The 24,855-nt window shown below is 37.4% G+C and overlaps 1 protein-coding gene across 3 annotated transcripts in view; it reads left to right on the top strand.

Annotated features, from left to right (window-relative positions):
• The window catches only part of plekhm3 (pleckstrin homology domain containing, family M, member 3), a 49,485-nt gene extending 25,262 nt beyond the window's left edge, over positions 1–24,223 (top strand). Inside the window, exons 6-8 of one of the 3 annotated variants that reach the window (XM_059499913.1) lie at positions 6,834–6,897; positions 16,801–16,958; positions 21,553–24,223. In XM_059499913.1, the coding sequence (XP_059355896.1) occupies positions 6,834–6,897; positions 16,801–16,958; positions 21,553–21,724 (394 nt within the window). In that variant the 3' untranslated portion in view covers positions 21,725–24,223. Of the gene's footprint in view, positions 1–20; positions 424–1,549; positions 2,018–6,833; positions 6,898–16,800; positions 16,959–21,552 lie in introns of those variants that run through there. The other 2 variants (XM_059499914.1, XM_059499915.1) reach the window with 2 other exon arrangements.
• Positions 24,224–24,855: the final 632 nt, after the last annotated feature.

Below are 24,855 nucleotides of genomic sequence, written 5' to 3'. Positions count from 1 at the left end.
CAATTTTTTATTGTTGTTAGTTACATCAAAACAGTTGGAGTTACAAAGTCCGTAAGATAAGGTAAGTTCAGAAATATTTAATTGATATCAGTGCATGAGTGTATAAATATTTCCTAGTTGTAGTACTCCAGTGATTCTGATTACACTATTTGATTTAGGCCAGCAGGGACACACACTGAGGTTTTTTCTCTTTCTGCTTTGTAGATTTGTAAGATGGGACTGGAAGTTAATATATTGTGGAACAACATAAATATTTGTGAAGTCTTCCAAGGCACATAGAGTAGTGGATGACTGTCGCTGGTTGCATTTGCTTTATTGCCCTGCCAGTATGTATAGAGGGAGCTTGCTTGTAATGTATTAAGCTTGTAGCACTAACAAAGTATGAATTTTTAAAAGCTATTTCAAGGAATGCATTTGGTTGCTGGAAATATGAATTTTTAAAAGCTATTTCAAGGAATGCATTTGGTTGCTGGAAATAAGATCCTTATGCAGATCTTTTGTGGATTCCTAAGGGCCAGGTTCAACAGGAATGTAAAGGAGCTGTGTTTATGCAAAGGTTTTGGCACTAAAAGGCTTGTCTATGTGATGAATGCTTCATGCTCTTACCAGGGTCAGTGTGGAGACCACAAGATTGCACTAAGAGGCCTTAAACATTCACACCATGAGAGACGAAAGCGTGTACAGCTCTGTGATGAAATATTACATAATGGAAAGCTACCTCCAGCTCTTTCCCAAAAAAATGGCTCAACTCCTTTTATACTGACAGTCAATCATCATAAAAAGACAACTGTTTACTTAATTTAGGGATAAGCGGAAGTTTACGATAATTCACACAATTTTTTTTATCAAATTAAAGTTTTGTGATAATTTACTCACCCGTTTGTCACAATTTTGTGTATTTATATATATATACATATATATATATATATATATATATATATATATATATATATAGGGCTGGGCAAGTTAATGTGTTAATGCATTAACACATTATCGCATTAATTGATTAATGTTGACCATTATTTGACCACAGTTTTTTTATTAAATGAAAGTCCATTGCTCACTGGCTCTGAATTCTCATATAGACAAACCATGAGAGGGGGTGGGATGTAGATCAGTACTGGCTTGGGATGGGTGTCATTACGTGTATCAATCAATGAGAGTATTTGGGTTAGGCCTAAGACTGCAGCAGCGCTCGCAACTTCATAAGTGGGAAGTAGGAAGTTTCCAATGACGTAAAGACAGCCAAGAAGCACTCTCGCTCAGCACCAGTGGTGTAACTACAGACAGTGCAGGCAGTGAAGCCATACTGGGGCCCGAGCTGGGGGGGGCCCACATCGCAAGCGTGCCCCTGGTGATGAAGTGACTATATTAATATAAAAAAAAAAAATTGGTAATTCAATATAGTTAACGTTGGGAACTTTTGTCAAACATTTCTGTGGTTCTGGGTTCTAATCCACCCTCGCATACTTTTTTTTTCTTTTCCTCATTAAAACCAAAGATGTTCATCAGTGATTGTATATCAAGATTTTGTTTGTTCTTTTACCAGAACACTCCAACACTACATGCATACGAGCATGGCACGGACCGATCACACTAGTCAAACACTCGGGCACGGATAAGATTGCCTAGTGTGAATACATGGTTTTTCTCCCGCATCCTGCACACACGAGTCTCTAACAGCCTGCACCCATACTCGCCCAACAAGTGTTGTCTCGCGCTGCACTCTGCTGCATTGGGTCCCGCAACCGTGAAGGTTTCTACTCGGAAGGTACCTGTTGTGACATACCGTAAATTGTGAATGTTATGATCGAGGCTCTGTAATCTTGAGCATAGCTTGTTATAAAATGTAACTATAAAATATCTTATATAAAAATGTTAATTCCCTGGCAGTGGCAAATAGCTTTGGACATATATTTAGTTTGATTACATTACTGTTATAATTTGAGATTTACAAGAAATATTTTAACTGCTGTAAAATGAATACTGCTATAAAAACGCACAATATTTGATTAAAGTGTTGCACTTGTTCATATAGCAGTACTTTTAAATGAAAGTGAACAGAACACTACTTTTGAATTCATTATTGAATTTTGTGCAGCATAATGCGATTAATCGCGATTGAAAAAATGTAATCATTGGCCAGCACTTTTATATCGTTGGCCAGCACATTTTTTCTATCGCGATTAATCGCATTATGCACAGAATTCAATAATCATTTTATAAACATTTATAATTTATATATATATATATATGTGTGTGTGTGTGTGTGTGTTTAAGCAGCACAACTTTTATCAACATTAATAATAATAATAAATGTTTTCCCCAATATTAAAGTATTTACTGCATTTTTTACTGTTTGTGTCCATACAATGAAAGGCAGTGAGGTCTAAAACAACACTGGCCCCTATTGTTTTCCACAAAAGAAATTAAATAGTGCATGCTTGTATCAACATGAGGTTGAGTAAATGATCACAAATGTTTCATTTGTTTGGGTAAACTATGAGGAAACTGCAGTTTATTTCTCCAAGTGTCCTTGAAACACATCCTTGGAATGACTTTGAATCTTTTTGTGGTAAACTTGATCTTTTTCTATTAAAATAAAGTATGGCATGCCAAAAAACGTCCAAAAAAGAAAAAAAACAAACTTCAGATGTTGACTTAATGGTTGCTAATGCACTCTTAGCTAAACGTTCAGAACACTGTTTGTTGTTTGAATCACTGAATTATTGAATGGGCCAGTTCCCTTTCCTATGTATTGGCTCCTTTGAACTCCATGGTGACGTAGAAGCAGGATGGCCGTTTGAATTGTAGACGTGAGGGCTATAGCAAAGGAAACCTCAGTTTGAACTGAATATCTTCCCGAAGTTCATCTTGTTGGAGCAGTCCCAGCTGCCTACTGAGTGGTGACTTTATCTGGCCACTGTGTTTACGGGGCACAGCAGCGGTGACCCTAGCAGGAGGCAGAGCTAGAGGGCTAGTGTTTATGGCCAGGCTATTAGCAGGCATCAGGCTAATGCTTCACTTTTCCAAACAGTGTAGGATTGATGAGGGCGGCGGCGCTAAAATATTACCTTAGCCATTCATTGCCCAGGCGGGACTCTCATCAGCGGTTGTGAAGAGGCCCACGAGTGTTTACACTAAACCACAGAGAGAAGGGGGAGAACAGTCACAGTCCACACTGTTGAGCCTGATCTAATGCACCTCACTGATCCACAGGGGCATCCACATGCATGCTTAACTATTTTTGTCTGTTCCTTTCATTAGTTTTTACTCATGTCTGGAGTTGGGAAATGAGAAACGCTTTTAAAATGCATTGCAATATTATTCATAGACACTGCAATGCTGCCACATTTTGAAACATACAATATAACCAGTATAGTGTTATAATATAGTGTAGTGCTTAAGACTTGTGACAGGCATAGTTCACCCAGAAATGAAAATTCTGTCATCATTTACTCACCCTCAAGTTATTCCAAACCTGTATGAATTTCTAAATAATGGAATGAATAGTGAATTATACTCTACCTTTCAAAAGTTTGTTGATGGTAAGAGTTTTTTTTAATGTTCACGAAGTGCCTTATTGTTTACTTAGGCTGCGAACATTTTAAATACAGTAACATTAAGTACCTATCCTATTATGTAATATTATTACAGTTTAAAATAGCTGTTTTCTATATGCAATATATTTGACATGTAAATTATTTAGGTGTTTGCAAAGCTGAATTTCCAGCAGCCATTACACCAGTCTTCATTATCACGTCATCAGAAATCATTCTGCTATGCTAATTTGATGCTCAAGAAGCATTTCTCATTGTTCTCAGTGTTGTGCTGATTAATATTTGTGGAAACTGTAATGCATGTTTTCAAGATTCTAGTTGAAAAGAACAGCATTGAAATAGACGTTTTTTTTGTACAATATAAAAATATAAAGCTTTTGAACGGTAATGTAGTGCACTTTTTTTTGGTTTAGTAGTGTTTTTAATATATAGTTAAGGACAATTATTGGATTGTATGTCACCTCTTAAACATCTGTGAAAAGGAGTAAATGTACCTTTTACAAGAATTGCCTTACATTAAGTTATTATCTTTTAACAATTATCAAACCTGAACCGTTAAAAATTCTTTTTTTTTTTCTTCAAACCTTTACCATTTTTTTTCATACAATGCTGTTTTTCATTTGTCGAAATACTTGGTTTGTATAAATTTGCACAATTCTCTGAGTAACTGCTACAATAACTCTGTTTACTTAAATATGGTGCCTCCAAACTTTTCTTCTTTCTTTGCTTTTGACCAATTACAGACTGCAGCATATCCTACAGTTTCTCTGTCATAAAAGCGTACCTATCCACAGGCAGTCGAGAGAAAAGAGCAAAATCAGCATACAGTCTCTTGCTTATGGGTTTCCTATGTCCACCCTCTGATTACTGCGGACGGATTTGGTTCTCTTTTGTTCGACAACAAGCCCCATATCGCCTGGTTACCACCACTGTAAACACTTCTATGTATTTACCCTGAGAAAGGACAAAAGATATAGACATGGAGCTCTGCCATGAGCAGAGATGAATTTATGCTTGAGGAGATAGAAAGCCAAAAGATAGACTGTCACCATAACCAGAAGTAAATGAACACCCGGAGAGATGCAGGTTTCTTTTCACACACTGTCCTGACTTGAACAAGCTTGACAAAGGCAGGCAAATCAGCGTAACAACACATCCGCGGGGATTAAGTTAGGATTTCATCTTGTCATACAGAAGATAGCGCATTAGAGCTTGGAATCTTGTCAATGCAATATCTTTTCTTTGTCAGCCTTCCTAAGATGTTCAGTAATACCTCACTTGTTATATCAGATTTGTGGGTATGTAAAGCTTTGAGCTCTGTGGTTTCCACAGAGGTTTCTGTGGTTTCTCTTTATTAGGCATTCACGCCTCTCTTAAGGCCGCAAATCTGTCAGGTGTGATCTGTAAACACTTCAGTGGAAAACTCTTTATTATTACAATAAAGATTTGATTTATTTTTTTATTCTGGTTTAGCATTCCTCTTATTATTTCAGATTCTTTAATAGTCCCATTAACGATTATTTTAGTAATCTTAAGCACTAAATTTGTTAATAAAACCAATAATATTTTGGGGGAAATTAATTCCATTGATGAATTTAAAGATTTTTTTTGACGAATGTCAAATTTTTCCATTACAAGTTATGAGATCATTTCGATAACAAATACATTCAAAGCAAATTTTCAAAGCAAAAAAAAACTGTTTATGTATGCTTTTTTTATTGATTTCACAGGCTTTATGTGTAGATACACTACAGAACAAACTCATAAGAGCCATTGGTTCTGGAATCTGACTAAAGTGTTCACTCTGTTTTTTTGATTCACTACAATGGTTCATGATAATTATTGTTTGGGAATCAAACTACTCTTGTCATACTTTATGGTTTTGATTTACTAAAAAGAACCGGCTCTAAAGAGTCATTTGTGTGGGAACAAGTTGTATTACACTGGTTGAGCTGTGTGATTTGGATTCATTGATAAGGTCATATAAAAGTAATTTGTTCAGCAGTCAAACTTCAGTAAATAACTATACACTTTGTGCTATGGATTTAGTAGTGATGTCATTGCTTTTTTTGATCAAAATGGTTCTTTGTTTTTCGTGAATGAATTTCTCTGACACATCTGAGAACCATAAAACATGGTCAAGACAGCACATTTAAACTCAGTCTTTGGGTTTTAATGCATATATTTTGTAAACCTCAAACAACGAACAACATCTCTTGAAAAAGTACATCAGCTCTATTTGTACTAATGAGACCTGCTGCAACTCTCTTGTCTCTTGACCCTTAAGCTTTCCATAAACAAATGAAAAGAGATTTCATCCCCATCTTAGTAAACATCCCACCCCCTGCCTCCATGCCTCAGTTTAGACTTAGATTAGCACCGTAATGATGGCTTGGCCTAATGAGGCCTGAGGGATGAGCTGGGAATGGGGCTGTCTGGAGTATAGCCATACTTCTCTTCAGCCAGCAATGAAATGAAGTAAAGATGCACTGGTTTCCAGTGCCAGACTACTTAATCAATCCAATTTTCCAGCCTTTTGTGGTTAAAAAAGACTGGATCCTGTTCAAGTAGCCAGCTATAGTGTGTCTACACCAATAGTATTGTGTATGAATGAATAGATTTTTTTGCATCTCCAATGAGGATCGTTTCATTTGAAGGATACATCTGTTCTGTTTGCTTAGTTGTCAGTGGATATTATGGACTAACTAGTGGTGTGGTTAAGATGAGACCGATAACGCCCAGTTTTTCATTTCATTTGCCTCCTGTAACCGCGTATCATCTCTTCCTCGTCATCTCACAGTTTGCCTCTTGCTTTCCCCGTCCCCTCTTTTATGGATAATTCTGTTGGCCCTTGAGTTGTAATGTGAACAGGCGTGGGTGAATGAGAGCGGGAAAGAACGAGTGTAGGCTCATGGGAGGAGAGAGGTGAAGAGGGCCATAATAGCTAGCCAGATGGAGAGAGAGAGAGAGAGACAGAGCCGCCCCACTTCACCCATAATAAGGGGTAGTGCTTTTAAATGCCTATTTTACAGCCTTTTTCCAATTCAATTGAATTAACCCCTATTTCTAAGCAATTTGGACCCATGTTGTCATGGTTACAGAGGTGGGATGATGGGATTCTAGCGTTCCACCTGAAATGGATCTGTATGTATATGTGTGCAGGCTAATGCAGTTTTTAATTTTTTTTTACAGATATGTGCAGGCTCAGATATGATTTGAGGTAATATACATATGCTTTTCATTCTAATGTGATTTTTCTCGCTGTTTCTGCAGGATTTTTCCGAGAGAATACCTGCTACAGCATGTGCACCTCTACTCATTGGCAGACCTGCAGCAGGTAATTTGATCTCTTTCCTCTCAATCTCAGTTTTTCTTTATACACTTACACGTGTAAATAGGCTCACATGCATATTTTTGATGCTTATTTCATGCCATGTGGGAAATATTTGAAATTCTGCTGAATGGAGTAAGATTCTGTAAAATATATTACTTACTTACTCATTAGCAAATGTGCAGGATGTAGAATTTTGAAGATTTCAAGCTCAAAAACAAAAAGTATTGAAATGACTTTATTTAAAACAAAATAAACCTTTTTTTTGTGTGTGTGTTTGACAAAATAAATTAAATGCTTGACATCCAGGACATCCGTGCATTTTTGTGTGGCTGATGTGTTAACATCTTTTTCTGGGCCTGTATGTTCACATTCCTCCTCGTCCCACCTGATTCTGATAAAAGACTTCATCACATTCTCACACACACCTGTAGCACACATCATCGCCATGCGGAGTGTCTGTTCAGTGTCATGTGGCAGTGGGAGTTGAGAGGCTGTGAGAGTGAACTGTGTTTTTCACACCCTTCCTCTCAAACCCTGACGCTCACAGAGTCACTGTAGATCTGTGTGCAGCCTCAGTGTCAATGACATATTAACCTTCTGCTTTTCACTTTCTGTTGTGAATCCATCTGTTAATAAGGTTAACCGGATTTCTGCAGGTATCAAAAATGTCTTGAAAAGTCATTTTCCCTTCCACAAATAAAAAAGTATTAAATCTAAACAGAAAGTCTTAAATTCATAAAATCGTGGCATTAAATGTTGCATAAAAGAATGCTTGTGTTAGTATTTATGTCTTTGTTTTTCAATACAAATATCTAAACTACTTTAGTCTTGTGTAATCAAGATACATTTACATTTACAAGATACATTTACTTGAGATACAGAAGGAAGATATACATTTTTAAGTTTTTTTTTTTTTTTTTTGCGAAATGAAGTGACTTTATGCTTTAAAGTAAGAACAAGCATATTTTTGTGACATATGAAAACTTGTTTTCTGTTTGATTTTAGTCAGTTTCTCAGAGCTCACTGAAAGATATTTGTCATTTTTTATAATCCTGAATTCACTTTTTATTTTTATTTAATGAACTATTCCCAGAAAAAAATATCAATTTAAGCTTCATTTGCGCTGAAAAACAAAACAAAGGTACTCAGAAGGATCAGTTTTGTGCTGTGTGATTACAGTGAAATTAATTTAAAAAATAATGTAGATCAGTTGGAAGTTGTGCTGCAATACTTATGTTCTCTTTAGATATTTATATTTAGAGAACATACTGACATATTGCGCTCTCCCTTTAATGTATACCTTAAGATGTCTTAAATTAACCTTCATAAAACTTGCAGAAATCCTGGTTACAGCTCATACTTTGATCAGTTGTAATTAGTTTGCTCCTGTTTTTGGCTTATTGAAGCATCATCTTGTTTCTCTATTCTCACAGTCATTAAAATTCTCAGTTGAACTAAAATTAAGAAATGTACATGCTTATAATATAAGAAACTGTGCTCTCTTCTCTCTCTCTCTCCTTTCCTCAGCCCTCAGTTATCATGCATGAATTTTTGTCACTCCTCTGTTTCTAAGGAGTGACCCTTGCCCTTATTTTTCTTTTGCACTCAGAACATCTATTCTCCTGTCCCACATCCCCTCTCCCTTCTGTCTCCTGGTGGGAGTCTGGAGTCCCTCTCCACCCCAAGTTGCCCCCACCCAACTAACTAATTACTGCCATTCAGAAGCAACAGGCAGAAAAACAAAGCGTGACAGTCCTGCCTCTGCTTTCATTCCATTCTATTCTTCCCCAACATCCCATAGCCTGACACTACCTCTCTGACCTATTTTTAACATCTTTTACATTCTATGTCAAGTACAGCTTGTCTCTTTTTATTATTAATTTATAGCAAATTTAATTTATGCACGTATTTTTAATTGTTAATTAATTCAAATAAATCAAAACATTTTTTTATATTTATTTATTTAATATTTTTTATTTTTGCCACAAAACAAAGCAGTCTCTTTAAACCTCTAACACTAAGTATGATGAAATGTAATAGAGGTGCTTTCTCTCTCTCTCTTCCCCAAGGTTTTGATAAACAGGTTTTGATTGCTCAGTATTGAGACTGTGGGTCTTAAAACCGAGTACAGTGTTACAAACACATCTGGGTGTCAAAAAATGTGTAATATTTTGTACTGTACTGTCAGTACTTTGTCCCTGTTCTTGTGTACTTCTTATTCATGGCGTTCGCCGCAAGCCTATTATTCTGTCTCCCCCACTGCCTCTGTAAGGCCCAACTTTGAGGCATTTCTCATTTACGTCACATTACTTTTTCTTTCAGCTTCTTAATTGGCTTACCTTATTAAGGAGCCATTTTCTTTTAGTGTTGCTACTTAATGCCGGTTCCTCCACAGCTCTGGAATGCACGCCCTCTGTGTCGAGGTCATTGAATCCTGAACTATCTCCAGGAAGACTCCAAACACTATAGACCAAAAACAAATGCTCTCCCCATTTAGTTCAAATAATTAGCACAGAGTTTTGGGCAGTCTTCTTCCACTGCCTTTTGTTTAATATCTCCACTGGAAGAGTAAGAAGAGTTAACCAAGTGCACCAACATGGACACGAGTACGAGTGCGATATAAATGCTAATTGTATGTTTTGTACCGAAGACAACCGCATTGGTCTTGCCAACAATATGCACTTAATTGAGCTCAAACGACAACATCCGGGTCCTGATGAGAAACATCAGCTTTCAGTATATCCATAAAACCATCATTCTTCAAGTATACCTACATGGGACTTGGTCTACTGTGACCAATACATTCACGGTCCACGTATATGATGAAACTTCATGCCCACTTCACACTTCACCCTGGCAGGCCGTCTCTCTCTCCCTTCTTCACATGCTGGTTGTAATCCTGTTTTGCGAGGCCCTGGCAGGGAGGGTGTTATCCAAACAGAGCTCACACTCTTTTTATCTGTCTAATCTGGGCCCTTTCTCTGCCGTTTAATGGAGCGGGCAAGGACATTAGGGCCAGGGCTGAGGAGGGGATGAAGAAGTAGGCGCTAAACTGGGGTTTTAGGGGATTAAGCAGTTAACGACAAAGCACATGCAAGATAGGAGCAAAAGGTGGGGGATTTGGGGGAAGTTGATTTGGCAGACGTCACCCATACCCCCCGCAATAGCCACAAAGATGCTGTTTTTAGTGGGCTACCTGATTTTAAAGCATCTTTAGTGCTTCAGTAGATGAATCTGAATAAATATTTCACTTGATTTATTTTTTTTCTTTTTCAAATTTACTTGTTTAATGACTAATACATTAATATTTTCTGTTATATTTTTGTTGCATTTATTTCCAGGTTTAAATGTTATATAATTATAGTATCTAGTCTACAGCACCTGTTTCAGCTGAATATATGCCCATTGAAAATGAACACACTTTAGTACAATGTAAATACATTAAAGAACTAGAGATATGATGACTAGTTACCTATAAGTATTGTAATGGTGCAAAAAGTCAAACTTCAGAGGCATTTCATTAATAACCTTTAATGAAATGTAAATGTACATCCAAGCTTGGCTGCAGGAATCTGCGAGGGCAATGGACAAGAACATTGGTGCAGGCTTAGTAACAATTACCTTTGTATGGTTGTCTATTTACAATAAACATTAGTGCTGTCAAAATGAATGATTAATCTAAGTGATTAATCAAAAAATAAAAATGAAAAATAACTCCTAATCATGATACCTTCTTGATTGATACCTTCCTGTATTCGCTACATACGTCTGCTATGTCCAGTGTTCGGGGGGTAACGAGTTACAAGGTTGGTATAGCCTACTTATCACAACATTTTCAATCGCATTGTCAATTGCAAACGCTAATTTATTCAAACATCTCGCTACCGAACTACCTACAGTAGCTTAATTTGCAGAGGAAGAAGAGAAAGCACCCATTTGGTAAATAAGCCAGTGAGAAATAATAACTTTTAAGTAGGGTTCAGTGCCATTTCGATACTTTTAAAATGGTAACATTGCCTGAACCGATACTTAAAAAAAAAGAGCCACAAAAAAACTATGGATAACATTAAAGAACATTACAAATATTTAAAATAAATCCATTGCTTTCACCTTGGATGCTCTCATTTCCCAAGTTGTGCTTCCCTTACTCTAAGGCTAATAAATGTATTTCACAATCTGGGTCATTATTTAATGCAAAAACATACATAATGTTTCTACTGTATCTCTGTCAGTCTCTCTAATATTTAGTTAAAATGAGTGCTGTCTGTCACTGTCTTTAATCAGTCCTGCGAATTAATGTACGCTCATTCTTTATAAAGTAGCAACAATGTCGTTTGTAAAGTACAGTACTGTGCAAAAGTCTTAGGCACATAAGTATTTTCACCCCAAAAAAGGGTTTTAACCCTCTGGGCTTCTTCGTAAATGGGTCACACTTAGCTTCCTCCCGCCCGAAAACGGGCGAAGCCTTAAAATTGTACTTTACTTTTTCCCAGGATAACCAATCAAATACATTTTTGTTCTATAATGTTTTCTGATTATTATTTAGAATTTTTAGATTTTTTTATGATACTTTGCATTAATTATATAATTTTTATGAGCTATTTTTTCCATTAGAATTAATATATCATTTTTTTTTTTATATTTATTTTTTTTTAAAAAATTCAATAAATGCAGCATTTCACATCAAAATAGAGTGCCAGCCTAAAAAAAAAATGTTCCAGGAGAAGAACTTCATCTAGTGGCTTTAAAAAATAGCCACTTTTGTGTAATGTCCTGTACCAGCCTGTAGGCTGTCTATAGCTTCCTATATATCCTATGTAGAAAGGCTATTTGATTCCTTTTGTTGTTTTAGACATGATTTCTCTATCTTATTCGTTTTTTTTATTTAGATATACATTTAGATATTCTAAAAGATGATTACTTTATTTTCTTAACAAAAATGTTTAGATAAGTATCAGGTTTTGCATTATGATTACAATCAAACTATAGCATTTGGTTAGAAAGGGAACACAATGTGTGTGTGTGTGTGTGTGTGTATGTGTGAGTGAATGTGTGTGTGTGTGTGTGTGTGTGTGTGTGTGTGTGTGTTGCATTTGAGCGAGAGTCTCTTTTTGTATTTTTTATTTATTTATTTTTGCATATTCTCAAAATTTGCTGTTGCAGTCTTACCAGTCTCTCTCTCTCTCTCTCTCTCTCTCTCTCTCTCTCTCTCTCTCTCTCTCTCTCTCTCTCTCTCTCTCTCTCTCTGTGTGTGTGTGTGCATTTGAGCAAGTTTTTTTTTTTTCATTTATTGATTTTATGTGGAATATTCTACAAATTTGCTGTTGCAGTCGCCAGTGTATCTGAGTATGTGTGTGTGTGATTGTGTGCGTGTGCGTGTGTGTGTGGGGGGGGGGGGGGGGGTCTTATTTGCACTCTTGATGTTCTAGAGTGTCACCCCTTCATTGCTGTACACTTTTTTTCAGCACAGTTGCTGATCTGTAGCTTGTACCACCAAAAGTTTCTCTGAGTTTTCCTATTTTTTCGTATTTCCCATTCATTTCCTATGTCGCCCGTTTTCGGGCGGGAGGAAGCTAAGTGTGACTTTTTTTTTTACGACCCTTTAACATATCAGAATCATCTCCTTGATTTTTTTGTGTGTTCATATAGGTAATACAACAAAAGTCACCAAGTTTCATACCCATCCGATGAAGCAAAAAAATTAAACATTTCAAAACGTTCAAGTTTTCGCCCGTTTTCGGGCGAAGAAGCCCAGAGGGTTAAGCCAGTTATTTATATCTTTTGCTGTAGTGTTTAAGAAGGAAATATCAGTTTGCCATTAATTTTAATAATAATCTAGTGCGATTTTGAATGCACAACCAGTCTGACAATGGCAAAATGAATGTTTGGAAATGTTGTGTACAGTTTATGGAGCTAAAAGCTATGGCCCCACTAAAAAAGCCTAGCAACGCCCCTGCTTCTTGTGTACATTTCGGAAAACCAGGACAAACATTCCAATCGATCGCTTAGGCATTTAAGAGGCACCGAAAGGAGGCACATACTGGTTCGGTGCATACCGGTTCCATACCCAACCCTACTTTTAAGAAATATATTTTTCGATAAACTAACCCAACACTGGCTATGTCCTTGCAGGAGTGTGATTTGTGGCATGTGCTGGTGCGATGGATCGTGTACAAACCAATAGTGTCGGAATGGTATATGAAGTGAAGTGACATTCAGCCAAGTATGGTGACCCATACTCAGAATTTGTGCTCTGCATTTAACCCATCCGAAATGCACACACACACAGAGCAGTGAACACACACACACACTGTGAGCATACACCCGGAGCAGTGGGCAGCCATTTATGCTGCGGCGCCCGGGGAGCAGTTGGGGGTTCGATGTCTTGCTCAAGGGCACCTAAGTCGTGGTATTGAAGGTGGAGAGAGAACTGTACATGCACTCCCCCCACCCACAATTCCTGCCGGCCCGGGACTCGAACTCACAACCTTTCGATTGGGAGTCCGACTCTCTAACCATTAGGCCACGACTTCCCCACATGTTTATACTTCTCATCCAACCACAATCCAATTCACTTCATCTGGATGGTGCGATTTATCTTGATAGGGTAATAGACTAGAATTAAAAAGTCGGCTGAAAAATAATTACTCAAGTAAAGTATAGATACCCAAAATTTCTACTTAAGTAAGGTGACAAAGTATTTGTACTTCGTTACTTGACAGCTCTGGTCTATATACAGTACAATAAAATTTTTATGGAGTGCAAAGTTTGAGGTACATAAGCAGAAACCAGCTTGATGCAAGGTTGTAAACACAAGGTGCAAAAGGGGAGGCATAAACTCAGTAGATGCATTATACAGAATAAGTATAGAAACACTTATGTATATATGATACATATATATAATATGCAGTGCAAATGTCATTATGAGGTAGAAATGCAAAGGAATGTGTGAAACCTATCCTACTATTTAACTGACCTCCCTGCATTTTAATTACTGTAACTCATTTTAATCAGTTGAACCTGTAGCTTTTCATGCATAAATTCACACTTTCACTACTTTGTCAGTAACTCTCTTTAAAAGCCGTCTAGCTCTTCACAGTCCCTCCCCATCAAGCATGGTGCAAGTGTACTCGCTGTTTCACTCACCCTGCCTGCTAAATTATTGAAATATCTAATTACTCCCTCTGTCAGCATTGATCAAGGGGAGTATATATCATCTTTACCAAAGACGGCAAGTGTGCTCACCCCGCCTCTTTGATTGGTGGCTTGCAGCGTTTCTTTAATAGCTTGCTATATTACTCCTCCACATGGGAAAAGGCAGGGTATTGCCTTCATGTTTCTGTCAGCCAAAAACAGAGAAAAACGGGTGTCTGAACTAAAAGCTACTTGATGGATGGATGGTTAAGGGCTCTCCTGGTGCCTCTACTGAGAAAACCAATAGCATCGCCTCTATGTTCATTAGGCAATGACAGTGACTGCTTTATAGCAGTGTGGGTCTTCTGCCTTGAGTCCTTCTGGCTTGCGCAGTGCTTTGGTGGAATGTGACGATTTTTTATTTTTTTCTAATAATGAAATGCTCAAAAGGGATATAATGAAAATGTTCTTAAAATGGATTTAATTTCATTTGAATTTTTTTTTTAAGTTTCATTCTTTTCTTTTTCTTTATTGATTTTATTCATATTTCTTATTTTTATATCATTTTATTACAATTATCTAGAGAAGCTACATTTAAATGCACTATATAAAAATAAAGATTATTATTGTATTTGTGTACATGGTAGGGCTGGGTTTTGTGGCATAAAGAATCTCAATTTTTCAACCCTTTGACTATTTAATATCATTTAAAAATCCTATTTAATATCATATAACAATATTTATATACTGTATTATAAATATACGTCTGCAAAATGATTGCTATGAAATGGCTTATAATGTTTTTTTATTACTTATTATTATTTAGTTAGTTATGTGTTTATTTACAATTAGGAACCCTCTGTTTCATAAAATTAATAGATTCAGATCGTTTTGGGTTCATGAATCCTATATTGCCATAATAATCATAGTCTTAGAGTGCAGTTCATTAACTCCCAGATTCGAAAATTAGTTATTAATGCACAAATGCAAAAAAAAGCGTCCCTCAAATATAACCTTACAAACCATGTTTAAGTAACTAAACATGTTCCGGCAACTTTTTACCATGGCTGAAGAGTCTAGATTCCCTGTTCCCACACAAACCTTCCCCTTTTCAACCCATTCTTCCTGTTCACGCTGCATATGTGTGTGCGCGTGCGCGTCTTTCGTGGGAGACTGTGGTGGTCCTTCCTTTATTCTTTCGGTCCCCCAAGCCCTCGCGTCCCACCCTCCCAAGCTCTCCTCTCTGCTTCACTGTCCCCTCTTCTCCTCCTCCATTCTTTGGCTGGCTCCTTGTGGAAGGGCTGAAGAATGCTGGCAGGGCCTTTAATTGGTGTGCCGCAGTGTTGCCAGGTGTAGCCACTTGTCTCTGCCCCCTTGGTGAATATGCACTGGAGGTCTAGGCCCCTTCCCCTGTCTCATTCAGCTGCCCACAATACGCCTTCTTCAGCGCCCCGCTTTCAAAGACCAGGCTGATTTTTAACTACTCTGGCCGATAAATGGCATTCACATATTATTTTTTGCAAACAGTCTCCCAAAAGGAATTACCCCACCCTCGAGCCGTAGCCAACCCCCCACTCTCGAAGCATTCATTAGTTTTCATGTGGATTCCTGATGTGATGTCTTTTTTTTGTACTTGGCTCCCATTGTAGCATGTTCTTAAGTGTTTGTCCAGTCACTGAAATTCTCAGATAAACCTCTAACTGTTAACTGGAGGATTACTGTCCATTTGATAATGGAATTTATTTTTGATTTTTGCATGGATATTTTGAACCTGCTCCTCTCTCATAGCTGCTAAACACATTTAGTGAAGCCCATTTTATAGCAGAATCACTTAGGTCACGTTTTACACTTCCCTAGGTTCCTCCTCCATGCTTTTCCATCCTATTTCTCAGCATGTTTAAAGCTTATAGGTTGGCCTGCAAAGAATCTGCACCTGTAAAATGTTCCCAGAAAGTTCCACAGACTTTAGATTATCATCTTTCAAAAAGTTCTACACATCCTCTGTTTCTTTGCATTTTTGTTTATTAATGTTTTTGTGAATTTGCATCAGTGTACAGTAGCACTCTATTTTACACATTTGCCAATGCATTCTGCAGAATTTTAAGATTCTGTCTTGTAGGGTGGACAATAAACTGGGAGAAATTTGTCAGCTGTTAGAGTTGCATTTATCACAGTATTTGCTGTCTGATAGATGGTTTCTATGCACATACATCTGGAATGTGTGCACAAAAAGCTGACTGTTATACCGTTCTATGTACTACATTTCTGAAGTATTTTTTTTTTTTAGACCTACATGAAAAATCTAAAGCACTCTTTATTTAGTTTGTATCTTTACGTTTGTTTGTTTGTTTTTGTCCCATTGCTTGTAATTAGATATTTTTTCTTATTTGTGGAAAGGACCACAAAACCAGTCATAAGGGTACGTTTTAGGAAATTGATTCATACGTCATCCGAAAGTTGGATGAAGAAACGTTCCATTGATGTATGGTTTGTTAGGATAGGACAATATTTGGCTGAGATACAACTATTTGAAAATTTGGAGTCTGAGGGTGCAGAAATGTGTGTGTGTGTGTGTGTGTGTGTGTGTGTGTGTGTGTGTGTGTGTGTGTGTGTGTGTGTGTGTGTGTGTGTGTGTAATGGTGTCTAAAGTGCTGGCATCATAACAACTTTATTTACAGCAAAAATAACTTTGATATATAGTTAATGTGAAATACAGTGACATATCACCCACCTCTGCATTCCACTTTTGTAATATATTTCTCTTTCTTGCAGGTCATAGATGGAAAGCTTGCTCCCTTCCTCTCTAAGGTGATCAAGTTTGCCAGCTCTCACGTCTATAGCTGTAGTCTGTGCCGGGAGAAGGGCTTCATCTGTGAGCTTTGCCACACTGGCCAGGTCATCTATCCCTTCCAGGAGAATGCCACCAAAAGGTGAGACCTGTAGCCACTGTTTCACCTCTAAATGTCTTATGATATTGAAGGTCTGTGAAAGCTGAGATTCTACATACAATGCCCAGAATACCTTTACAAAGTAATTTTTTTTTTTTTTTACTAATTAGTCTCAAAATGATTTTTAGTGGATGCATGAAGTCATTTTTCCTTCAGGATAAGTGTCCTAGCAGAGAAATCACATGTGGACATCAAAGCTTTTCTTCATCACTGATGATGATGGTATTATAATCCCACAGCTCTGTACACTGTAAGTGCCAGTTGTCTGTCAAATGGTCTGCAGCTCATTGCTGATGATTGTCCAGCCCCTGTCTCATGTTAGTCACACCCAGCGGGCGGTGGATTGGGGTGTAATGGTGCAGTGATAGGCCACCCTGTGTAAGGGGACCGTTAATCCCTCGAGCATCTCAGTTTTTTTCAGCATGCTGTGTGTTGTCTGCTCATGGCCTGCAGCTGATAAACCACTCTCTGGTCTTCATACCATCAGTGTGACTAGAATCTCACAGACTCTCCAGCGAAGTGGAGTGCAGTTCCCAGAACAGATGCTGCAGTTTAAACATAGCTACTCACACAACAACACTGATAAAGCCTCAATAATAATTGTTTAGGGCTGCTACAGTTAAAGTTTCTTTATTTCATAATAAAATGTTTCATATTTTATTCTATTCTGTGTGATTTTATGGTCAACATGGTACATCATGGACAAAGACCTTTTAAAACATTTTCTATATGTATTTGTGTGTGTGTGTCTATATATACATATGTGTTTATATATGTACACTGTATGTATGTGTGTGTGTGTGTGTGTGTGTGTGTGTATATATATATATATATATATATATATTAGTGGTGGGCCGTTATCGCCGTTGCTGCGTTAACGTAAGACTCTTATCGGGCGATAAAAAAAATATCGTTGTTAATCTATTCTCAAAGTTGGGTTGGGAGCTGGGTCTATACTAAGCAAGCTATGATGACTTTCACCTTGATATTTTTTTATTTCTCGTCGAAGTCCCTCCTGCACCTGAGCGAACAAATACAAATCGCAGTTTGAACAAACAAACACATGTGAAAGAGCCCAATTCAGTACTCGTTGTGTTCTGGTGTTCAGGGCTCACGCAGAGAAGGGTGTCTCAAAACACTTGAACATCGAATTTGCTTATTTTTGCTCTTGTGCCGACAAATACATACAAAATATGTCAAAATATCCACCTTGGAAATTATTCTCGAAAAAACTGTCAGTTATTTCTTAAGTGAAAGTAAACAGTTGAGGAAAAAAATGGGATGTGTATTATATTGGATGCGTTCATCGTCTCTTAAAGTGACCGCGCCTAATTTAGCTACTGGCTGCTGTAATGTTAATCCAAGATAATTAAAATGAAAATCACTCACTGCTCTTGACTGAATTACTTTGTAGTTTTAACAGCCAAATCAAAAATTATTCAGACACCAGATATAATTTTTGATATATATATATAGCAAAACTGTAATAATGTGAGAAATGTTGAAGGTGTCTGAATAAATGTAGGTTTGATTGTATATTTCATTTTTACATTGAAGACTATCCAGTGCTATTTTACATTTAATTATTTGATTTCTGTACCTTGACACCTACAAACTTGAAAAAAAAAACATAAACATTGTGTAAATAGCACAAATAAATAAAAATAAACGAACATACAAATTAAACAATTTCAAACAGGGCCCACTGGTACAACCTTCACCGGGGCCCCGCTGAACCCAGCTACGGCCCTGCTCACGCCTGTTTCACACATACTCCGTCTGCAGTGGGTATGCAGTCCGTGTGCGTTACGTTTGTGGTGCAGCACAGACTCAATGTTCTTTCACACAGGACGCGTTTGCAGTCCGCTACTCGTTACGTAAACGATTGCTGCACTGCTGCAGACGCAACGCTCCTGGAACGCAACTGGAATCCATTAACATGGGTGCATAAAAAAATATGCAACGCATACGCACTGCAGACGGAGTATGTGTGAAACAGGCGTATGGTTGTTTGCACCTTGTGCAATGTGGAATTAGTACAGCTTTTTCAAGCACTTTGTGATGCATTTTGGAAACAGGACATGAGCCCCTTTTCTATGAATGATGCGAAACGCGCGATGCGTTTGCTGAGAATGGGAGATATTTGCCTCAATAAAAACATAACATGTGTGAAGCAAAAAAACATCCTGCGAGTAATCTAGAGCGAGGGAGGCGATGGGCATATTTGCTTCACATTAAAAATATTAAGCATACAAACAATATTAAGCAGCACAATATTTTCAACACTTATAATAAATCAGCATATTAGAATGCATTCTGAAGGATCATGTGACACTGTAGACTATAGAAATATCTGCTGATAACACATAAATAAATTTTATATTAAATAAGGGAAATCAATATAGGAAAATTGCAATAATATTTCACAATATTATAGTTTTTTTTCCCAGTATTTTGGATCAAATAAATACAGCCTTGATGAGCAAAAGAGCCCCAATTTAAAAACATAAAAAATCTTACTGATACGTCTGTCTGTCTGTCTGTCTGTCTGTCTGTCTGTCTATCTATCTATCTATCTATCTATCTATCTATCTATCTATCTATCTATCTATCTATATTATTTTGAGCACAATGTAGCAAAGGACTGAATGCACGAACAGATTAATTACATGCAATTATATAAATCAAATTGCTGCATTACTGTAAGTAGATATTTATTCACTAATAGATCCCTTCAGGTCTTTCCAGGCAGTTTGAGTGTGTCTGTTAGTACAGCTGGATCCAGGTGTTGCACTAACTGCTTCACTGTTTAGTTTATCCAGAATTTTCTGGGTGTGTTTGTATGCACTTCATGTTGTATCTGTAACAGTACATGCTCGATATGGCTCAGGCGTGTGGTCATAAGAGCAAAAGGTGTCTCCACACCCCACTGTAAATCCATAAATTCCACAAACCACCACCACACCTCTCTGAGGAGCAAGTACATCAGAGCCCTTATGGCTTTGGATCCTTACTGTTGGAAAGAATTATTTATTTATAGAGACCAATTTAAAATAGACATCCCGTCAGCTAGTATTATCTTGTTAGCGTGCTTTAGGTTTTATTAATGTTGGCATGCTTCAAATTGTAAGACATTTTTAGTTCTAGTAATCTGTTTAACTCAAATTAAGAGTTTTTAAAAATTGTATTAAAAATTAGGCCTTTTTAATGCTTTTGTGCAACGTGTAGACCATTTCCTGGAACAGACCACCAGTAGTACTTCTGGTTAGTATGGCACAACCTCTTGGCCAACAGTGATCTTGGGTTTTAGTCTTGGCTTGGCAGGCCAAAAACTTAAACCACTGGGCTACTACCGCCCATGATGGTGCACAGAAAGAAATTGTTGCTCTTTAGAGGACTTGGGAGCCCTGGAGCTCCTAATTGTTCTAGTAAAGAAGGAGCTTTAAATAGACTGATCTTTTTTAGCCTATGGTATACACACACACACACACACATAGAGATAGATAGATATAAAGATAGATGGGTGCATGTGTAATACAAGCTAAACAAAAATACTGCACTTATTTGATGAAAATACCATTAAAACAGTAACATTGTTAAATTGATATTATATTTAAACGTATTTTTTATTCCAAATTTAAATTTGATGTTTATCTGCTTACCCCAGGGCATCCAAGATGCAAACTGAGATTTTTAACTGAAACTGTTGCAGTCTGTCAGTCTTATAATGTAAGTGGATGGGAATCCCGGCTAAAACATACAAAAATACGAAAAAAAAAAGAAAACATATACAGACAAAACCAAATTAAACCCTGAGGCTCGTGACGATATATTGATGTGTAAAGACACAAAACGATCGATCTGTGCAAGAAACTGAACAGTGTTTATATTGTTTTTTTTACCTCAAAATGTACAAAATGCACAAACTGTTCAAACTCTTCTGAGCACATTCTCAGCAGCAGGACGCGTCTTCTTCTTCTTGCTTTATGTCTAAGACTTATAAGTGCATTACCGCCACCTATCTCTCAAGTGGACCATTGACACTCCTAATTGAGATTGTAGATAGTAAGTGATCCATTTGAGAGATAGGTGGTGGTAATGCACTTTTAAGTCTGCCATCCGCTGTAAAGCAAGAAGAAGAAGCCTCCTCACATGTCTGCTGCTGAGAACTTGCTCAGGAGGACGTGCTTAGGAGAGTTTGAACAGTTTGCACATTGTGTAAATCAGAGGTAAAAAACAATAAAAAATACTGTTAAGTTTCTTGCACAGACCGATCGTTTTGTGTCTTTACACATCAATGTGTCATCACGAGCCACAGGGTTTAATTTGGTTTTGCTTTGTGTATGTTTTTTTTTATTTTTTTTTATTATTGTCTGTTTTAGCCGTGATTCCTGTCCACTTACATTATAAGACTGACAGACTGCAACGGTTTCAGTTAAAAATCTCTTGTTTGTGTTCTACTGCCCTGAGGGTAAGCAGATAAACATAAAATTTAAATTTTGGGGTGAACTATCCCTTTAATCCTCATACCTCAGTCTTATGAGTGTCATTGAATGGGTTTTCATTTTAAATGCAGGTGTGAGGGCTGCGGTGCCGTCTTCCATGCCGAGTGTCGGATGCAAGCCCGGCCGTGCCCGCGATGCGTGCGCAGAGAACTGCACAAGAAGCCCGCATCATTCTGGAAGAGACACGGCCCTCAGGACAGCCCTGATGACGAGGTGCTGGACTGCTTTGAGCTGGACACCTGAGACGGTTTACAGAGAGCCGTGCCTGAGCACACTGCACTAATGAAGTCCATGTGCTGCTGTGTCCACTAAGGACAAGATTCTGTGCTCCCTCAGTGGAAGTGCTCCATGAAAACCGAGGAACAGAGGCGTTTTTGTTTTTTTACATTCTCTCTCACCTGAGAGGGATGGGCACAGAGACAATAATTCAGCTCCCGAAGAGCAGAGGCTTCATAATGATACCAATTTACCCTTCCCTTTCATCTACCAAATGACAGCCAGGGCCAACCGACAAATACAGGCAAAGTACGCTCACACACTTGCACATAAACACACTCCCACTGACAGATGTAAAATAATGCACTTTCTGGCAGACTCACAGTCCAAGAGCGATGATTTAAACCAATTTCTGGACACAAATAGAGCTTCTAATCCATTAATGGTTCAGTGAAAATGAGCGCTGCAAGATGGGAGTCTGGCCCCTCTGTTAGGTTTCCATCCACACTGTAGTTAGCCTACTATGCCGAAGATCCTTGATTTGGAGCACATGAAGGCTGAAAATGAACTATTTTTTTTTCTTTTCTGTTTCACATGTTTGCATTTTTGCACTTTACATTTATGATTTGTCCCTACGTTTACATTTTTTTATTATTATTACAAGATCATTGCACTTTCAGTCAGAGCATGTTGCCATATCTGTTTTTATCTCAATGCATTCAGCTTTGGTTTGCATTGTACTGTGAAGAAGGATTGGTGTCTCGTCCCGTCCAGCTGGAGTTGAAAAAGTTTGACTGTTTATCAACACTAAATGGCACTGCCTATACGCAGCTGAACCACGTTGTTCTTGCTAACCGCCTGCTCCATGATTACAAACTACTCTGGGCCACCAAACCCCGAAATTACAGTCTAAAGTTCCAGTGCTTTGTTTAGCATTCATTCGTCTTTTTAACAAGAAATGTAAAGCAAACCCGCCGTGGACAAGCTCATAATTCATGTCCATCTAACCTCTGCTTTGGATCCTTGAAGCCTCTCTGCGTTCATACTAAGTTTTCTTGCTACTTGAAATTAGTATTGGCAATAAAGTCACTTCTTTTGCTGCCTTATTTGACTTCCCATTCTTTGGCCAGACCTGTCATTCTCCAGTTGGACAATATGTGCAAAATGCACAATAAGAAATAAAAAACAAAAAACTTTTTTTTAGCTAGAAAAACCCTGCTGTATACGTAGCAAGCTGACTTGACATTTTAGGATGTTCACTTGAATCTATATCACTGTTATATCTAATTTCCCTGTTTTCTTTTGTTCTTCAGTTTTATTTATTATTTTTTTCAATAAGCATACAGAAGTAATTAGCAGTGGACATCTCTTCCTTGACATCTCACCAGCAAACAGAAGCTTCAGATATAAATCACATTCAACATTACTGATATAAAACACTTGCACATTCAAAAAACTGTTACATGTTATACTGGACTTGAAACATTCTGGTTGTTTTGAGATTTAGTGGCCGACAGTGTCACTTATTGAACACTTTGAGATGGTTCTAGGTCAACTTGCATATCATTTGCTACCATGTTACATTTCGTTTTATGAGAAATTGTTTTAATTCCATTGAGCTTATGTTTTGCACCAAGAAGTTTACTTCTAAATGAGATTCAGCCTTAGTTTACGTATGGTTGGTGTGTGATAGGACAATGTAGATGGATGGATGATCATGTTAGCTGTTCAGAATATTTTGTTGTATTTATTGAATCTGTGTCTTTTTGCCTGCCTTAAATGAAAAGCCAATGCATCGGCCCGTTGATGTTCTTTGATTAGCAAGCTATAGTCACTCAAAAGATGTTTCAGTATTTATTAAACTAATCAGAATATCAGGCTATATAATATATCGTAATATAATCACTTAGTGTTTTCGTTTTCTGAAAGCGAAGACCTTTACTTATACCTTACTAAAAAAACACAATAATAATCTCCCCAGAATCTGACGATCTCTTGTTTGCCCAAAAGAGAACTCGTCGTTTTACTGTTTTACGCTTGAAGTAAGCTAAATGCACCATGTTTTACATGAAACTATAAAATATAGTGGTGTGTTTGCAGTCGGTTTGTTTTAAAAGTTGTATTGTTACGGTGCATTATTCGCACTGTTCTTTAAAATCAGGGATTCTTAACACGCTGAATAATGGTCATGGAGAGACAAACGAAAAGGGAACTCGGTGGATGTACCTTTATTCTTTCAGTACACCAAATCTGTCTTTTATTTTGTATTTGTTTTTTTCTGCCGTCACTTTGTTCTCAGTTGTATATTTACATATCGGTTTTGTTTCAGAAGTATTTATTGTATTTATATTCTTCACTGTAATTTCTGTTTCAGTTTCTGGATTTTCCCTGTGCTTTCTTGTATTCTGCAAACTCTTCATTACAGACAACCTCTTATGCAACTACAAATATTTGTTTCAGTACTTGTGCGGGTTCTTCTTTTCTGTTCTTTTTTTACCACTGTTGCCAATAAAGTCAATTGCTTAACACGTTCTGCACTTTTCATGCTTCAATCATTTAAATTCTTCACAGATTATTTTCTTGGTCAGATTCCAAGGTGGCAGCAGTGAAACAAATGGCCGTTGCTGTGCTTGTGGTGTCCTTTTTTAGGTCCTGGTGCACCAGAGAAGGTCCAAGCACTGACTCATGAGCTAATCCCAAATTAAAAGCCACATGCTTGTATCTGGTTCTGTCTGGAGTTTTACCAATAACCACTGGACCTGTTAGAGACGACAGCATGAGGCTTCTAATTTTTTGCACAGTGGTACCGGCGTATAAATGTGGAATTCAGTCTAGTGATATCATGATTCTATCGAGAACAGTTACCATGGAGGTGTTTTCTTCATCTTCAATGCAGTGGCGGCTCTAGAAAAATTTTACTAGGGGGGCCAAGGAGGGGCCAGTGTTTAACCAGAGGGGCACATTAAAAATGGCAACATATTTTATTTAAATGTAATGCAAATAAATATTAAAAGTAATTCTTGAAGAAATTTACACAGTAATTTTTACACAATCTAAACATGTTAATAAAAACAAATTACTATTAGTACTCTTATTAAATTCAATCAGGCAATCATACATTTCACAGTTTAATATTTATATATGAATGTCAAGAATTC

This window comes from Carassius carassius, chromosome 19 (genome assembly GCF_963082965.1).
Source record: "Carassius carassius chromosome 19, fCarCar2.1, whole genome shotgun sequence".
Classification (NCBI taxonomy): domain Eukaryota; kingdom Metazoa; phylum Chordata; class Actinopteri; order Cypriniformes; family Cyprinidae; genus Carassius; species Carassius carassius.
The sequence above is the reverse complement of the archived record's forward strand: the minus strand, read 5'-3'. Positions and strand labels throughout refer to the sequence as shown.